This window comes from Pteropus vampyrus, unplaced genomic scaffold (genome assembly GCF_000151845.1).
Source record: "Pteropus vampyrus isolate Shadow unplaced genomic scaffold, Pvam_2.0 Scaffold19, whole genome shotgun sequence".
Classification (NCBI taxonomy): Eukaryota; Metazoa; Chordata; class Mammalia; order Chiroptera; family Pteropodidae; genus Pteropus; species Pteropus vampyrus.
Genome location: NW_011888800.1, coordinates 12,830,692 through 12,836,227, shown reverse-complemented (window position 1 = coordinate 12,836,227; position 5,536 = coordinate 12,830,692). Strand labels below are relative to the sequence as shown.

Genomic DNA, 5,536 nt, shown 5'->3' with positions numbered 1-5,536 from the left:
GAATCTGAACTCTGATCCATCCAGCCTTGTAATCTGGCCTCATAGCGACACCAAGGGATATGTTTGGTAGCAGAGAGAGTTAACTGAATTCAGCTTGAAAAGGCCCGCACTGTCTCTTTCAAGTTCAGTCATTCGTGAAGTCTGTCAGATACTTTCCTTAGGATACTTTAATGAGTTCTATAAGGGTAGTGTGAAGAATAATTGTTGTTTGCCTTAAATTTCCCCTTTCAAGGGTTGCTGTCATTTTTAGGATTGGTACCCAAATCCTTTCATTTACCATAAGCATTTACCCAAAGCGTGCACTGTGTGATGTCTATCATAGTTCTCCAGAATCCTAATTCTTTTTAGACTGTTTTCATGTGCCTTTAGTTTTGTAGTTCTTTCAACCCACCAAAGCATTGCCCCTACCAAAAACAAATAGTAAAGAATTTGTAACCACTGTGGGAAAGGTCATCCCTGTGGAATTGAGTGGGACCCCTGTACTCTCTACAGCTGGGGAGAAAGCCTGCTACTTCGAAATTAAAACTGGAGCCACTGTAAACATTGGCATTAGAGGTCCCTGAGAGAAGTTTCACCCTTAGGTCAGGGAGACAGTAGGGTGGAGTGCCAGGCTTTGGAGTCATGTAGACTTGACTTATTTATCCTATCTAAGCTTCAGGGTTCTTATGTATATTTTGAGGAATGATCACCCTTGCCTCACAGTGTCCTGAGAATTAAGTGAAATGATTCATGTAAACTGATAGCACAGTGCCGGGCACAGAGTGATAAGAGATAACTACCACCCCTATTGCTAACACGTGTCTGTATTTATTTTAGAACAACTCACCAAGATAATTTACAACTTCACGGCTAACTGGGTCTAAGGGGTAGGAAGCCAAGTCTCCATGGCCCAAAGTAGCGCCCTTCTTTCTGCCATATTTTCTCCAAAGTTTAAAAAATACTGGATATTCTTCCTCACTTCTTGACCTTTGCTCACCCTCACTTTCACTCTTTTCTCAAAAATATTTTACTCGTCTTCTGTCTGCCCTGAAGACAGTTCTTGGTAATGCTTCTGTATCTATATGTACTTTCTCCATTTAAAACATGCATTAATGAGTATGACCAAATTAAATACATTTTCTTATATTTTTTCCCCATTCTTTGTGCTTTATTTTTAACATTCTTTAAATTCTCCCAGATATTTATAGTTAAAAAATTTTGGAACTATAAGAATGATGGACACTCTTTTGAAGAAGAGGAAACCGAGTTCTAGAGAGGTCCCACGACCTCTTCTCTACCATCTAATACACCAGAAAGCATTACTGGCACCATACTATCTCTTTAACTTTAAAAATAGCAGCCAAGCCTCCAGCATTTGTGGGTTTGCTTCTAAATTAATATAAAACAAAGTTTATAGATATGATCTTGTTTATTTACAAGATATTACAAAACCTTTTATCTTTTTCCATAAGAGAAATTTACTTAAGTGTGTGTTATTTTTTAAAATAACTGAAGACAAGTTATGCTAGCCCCGAGATCCACTTCCTGTATGATTCATTGTGGGTTATTAAGTGATTGTCCTCGTGGGTATTAAAAACATGAGCTTTTATTTCCTGCCAGTTGATTACATCTTCCCTCTAGAGAGTCATACTTCTAATCTGCAAATGGCAGTGTGTACTTTTTCCTGAGAACTAAGATAACAAAAAGCATCTTTAATTATTAAGATCTTATCATTCATCAGCTTACTGTTTTCCATAAAAATCAGAATTACCAGGTGGCTTTATGTTTGTTTATTTTTACAAAGTCAGCAATACATCTCTTTTTTAACTTCTTAGGTTTTAATGGGTTCTCTTTTTCAAAACTGATTTTTCCTTTCTCTATATCGATCAAATAAATGCTTGTATTTCTGCTTTATTATTCCTTAAGTTAATTTGCACTCACACAGGCAAGCTAACGACCACAAAACCCAAAGTGTTTCTTTGATCGACTTGGTTTCTGATGTACATGGCATCTGTTTGGACAACTGGGAAATCATGGTGCCACATCCTCGTTTATGACACCTTCGTGATTGAGTAAAACCTGGTATTTCAATTTTCGACACAGGAGTCATAGTCCTAACCATTTCTAATGAATGTATGTCCTAACATATTCTTGATTGCATTTTCTTTTATTCTTAGTGACATGATCTATTTCTACATTTTTAATCTTCAAATTCTCTCCCTAAGGGGCAGAGAACGTGGACCCCACAATGCTAAATTAAATAGTGTATATTCGTTTATGTTCTCTCCTAAGATGCTTTCCTTTTCTCTTTAAAAAGAAATATTAGTGTTTAAGTCCTTGCCTCAGTATCATGTCCTAAATGTACTCTTATCTTTCAGCAGTACCATCCCTTAATTTTAAATGCAATCATTTTCCCTTTTTTATAGGATACTACAGACTATGTTGCCTACGTAGCTAAAGATCCAGTTAATCAACGAGGTATGGAAAGCAACTTCCAGATTTTCTTAAGAGCTGGTATATACCAACTTCAAAAAGTAACAAGCAGTTATTTTCAATATACAGAGTGCTGAGGATCACTAGAGTGCTAGATTGGATTCTAGAAATATTATGTAAATTTGAATTGGAAATAAACAGCAGAGCAAAGTAGAAAAAGTACAGAGGCGGGATTTAAATCCCAGTCATTTGAGAGACCCATAAACCAAAAGGCTTATTATCTGTTTGTTTAATTGAAAGAGAAGCCGTTTTGATTATGACAGAAAGGGTTGTAGCATCTCAGTGGACAAAGGAATAATACATAAGACCCAAGCTTGTAAGGTTATTGCCTGCACTGGCCTCAATAAGTGTGTGTGTGTGTGTGTGTGTGTGTGTGTGTGTGTGTGTGTGTGTGTGTTTTGAGCCTATGCATTTACTGTTCAAGAGCCTGGCATGTCACTTTGCACATTTAGCTTTTCATCTTTTGGATCTCAGTTTAAATGTCTCTTCTTCAGAGAGAACTTCTTTGGGTGACAGCACCTTCTATCCCCAGTTAACATATCCTGCTCTGCTGCATCATAGTTCTCTTTTGATTAACACTTCTCCCACACTTTTATTATTTTATTTACTCACTTGCTGATGTGTTTAATATCTGTCTTTTCTACTAAAAGCTCCATGAGGGCAGGAACCTGTTTATCCTTTTCACTATTGTTTCCCAAGCACTCATTACAATGCTTAGCATATAGGTCATACCCAATAGCTATTTTGTTGAATGGCTGAGTGAATGGAAGTGTGAGTTGATTGGATTTCTCATCTCAGGATTTAGCAAAGTTGCCTAAGAAGTTCATCTGCTAGCAACACTTTGGGTTAAGGGCCTGAGGTCATTGGACCTCTCTGGGCAGAGACATAGTACTGCTTCTCATCCCTAACTCCAGGTCATTCAGACTCCTCTTTGGGATGTTTGGTTGCTTCTCCTCTGTAACTAGAACCTATTAGTTGGGCAGCATCCTCTGCCATCCCAGGCAGGGACAGAATTTGCCCCAAGACATTTATTATGTATACATAGAGTGGAATTTCGAAATTCAAAAAGCTGTAAGACACAGAGATGGAAATGCATATAGCATGCTGAGGAACAAACGAATGAACATAGTGGAATGTAGATTGTGTATAGAGAAAAAACCACCTAAAAGGCATCTAGAGGGCATATAGGAGAGAGCTAATAAGTAGGGAGTTCATCCTATGGGCAGATGGGTGAAGAATGCTGTTTATAAAGCAGAGATTTAAGAAGATTGATTTGGCATCAGGAGGCAAAGATGGATTCAGAAAGAAACTTAAGGCAGGGAGATCCATTTAGAAGCTATCGTGATTGTCAGGAATGAAGTTATGAGGACCAGCTGCTGGTACAGAACCTGGCACATAGTAGATGCTCAGTTGATGCTTGCCAGAAGAATATGGCCATGGTAAGATGCAGGGGAAGGAACAGGTGACAAATACTATGTACTACTCCACTGAAATTGATTCACTCCTAATGATAAAATGAAGAATGGATAATGGTCAGAGTGAGTAGGAGAGACAGGAACTAGCGAAGGGGTATGGGGGTGTAGAAACGGAACACAACAAAGGATATCAGAAAAGAGCAACCTTTTTAAATTAAGCCTGAGCTTCCCTAAAGAATAGTTGCATGCTATTTTGGGGAAGGCTTCTGAACAACAAAGTCTTTTATCTTAACCTGAAAAGGACAGGGTGAAAGGAAGAACAAATCAGGAAATCTAGATATTTAATCACTTTGTCATCAGCCACTCAGTATCTCTGGGCATATCATTGCTCTTTCACTAAGTGGTGGTAAGGAATTCAAAGGTTAATGCCAGTTGCCGAGGGTAATGGCCAAACAGGATCTACGTATTTGCTAATATCCCCCCTTGCTTAAGTGAAACACGAAAGGCAGAGGAAATTTTGATGTAGCTCATTAACTTTGAAAGATCCTGTTTTGTTGTTTTAGTTGTTCATCAGAGCTGAGCTGCTTAAAGGGGATCCACAGGGATACTGGTATAAGGATTCTGAGAAGGCATTTATGAGAGCTGTTGTCATGAATGAGATTTGAGAGATGAGAAGAGAATGGACTCAGAAACAGTCCAAATAAATTTCAGTCTTTTCTTTCTTTAGCCCCCCAGATTGTATAGAAAACAGGAAAGACGCTGGAGTCAGACAGATTGGGTAGGAATCATAACTCTTCCATTATCTCACCATACACATGACCTTAGTCAAGTTGTTTCACATCCTTGAACCTCAGTTCCTTTAAATAGGAATTATACCATCTACCTGCCGGTGGTATTGGGAGGAGGAACTGGGATAGCACAGAAAGGATAATTTCCTTTCCTCCCTCATCGCGTCTTTCTTTCTTCTTTGGGGAAACGGTTCTATAGATGACTTAAAAAAATAGGGTAATTTTCTTTTCTCCTCATCCTTTCTCTTGCTTATCTTGGTTATAGAAGCCTCTGTGAGAAGCCACTCTGTTCTCAGCATAGTCCTGCTTGTGTACTCCTTTAGGATTAAATCCTTTCCCCTCACCTGGGCATCTGGACTTTAATTCTACCACAGTGGTACAGCTTTCAAGTCCACAAACAATTGTTAAGTACATACTGATATACAAGGAGCTAACCTAATCATTGGGAAGAAAAACAATTCTTGGCCACCACAGGCTCATTATTTAGTGGGAGAGAGAAACATAACCTTTAGGATGTGCACAGAGAAGAAGGGGGGCCTAGAGAACAGTGCCTGGAACATAGCAGGTGCTGTCAGGATTTGTGAGAGAAATGAACTAAGGCACAGATGAAAGAGCCCTGTAAAGAGAGCTTTGGGCTATGTGTTTGGATGGTGTGTGTGTGTGCGTGTGCATGTGCATGTGTGTGTGCATGTGTGTGTGTGTGTATGTGAGAGAGAGAGAGAGAGAAAGAGAAAGAGACAGACAGACAGAGAGAGATAGAGAGACAGAGATAGAGAGACAGAGAATGAGATCAGGCCTTCAGTACGGGTTTGGAAAAACTACAACTACAACTTTTTAGCCCTAAGGGTGAGCAAGATCACC

At 39.0% G+C, this 5,536-nt stretch overlaps 1 protein-coding gene across 1 annotated transcript in view; it reads left to right on the top strand.

The window, feature by feature from the left end:
* Window positions 1-5,536, top strand: part of SHC4 (SHC adaptor protein 4) — a 117,206-nt gene that overhangs the window by 79,782 nt on the left and 31,888 nt on the right. Inside the window, exon 8 of the mRNA XM_011355177.2 lies at window positions 2,406-2,457. Within this exon, the coding sequence (XP_011353479.1) occupies window positions 2,406-2,457 (52 nt within the window). The remainder of the gene's footprint in view (window positions 1-2,405; window positions 2,458-5,536) is intronic.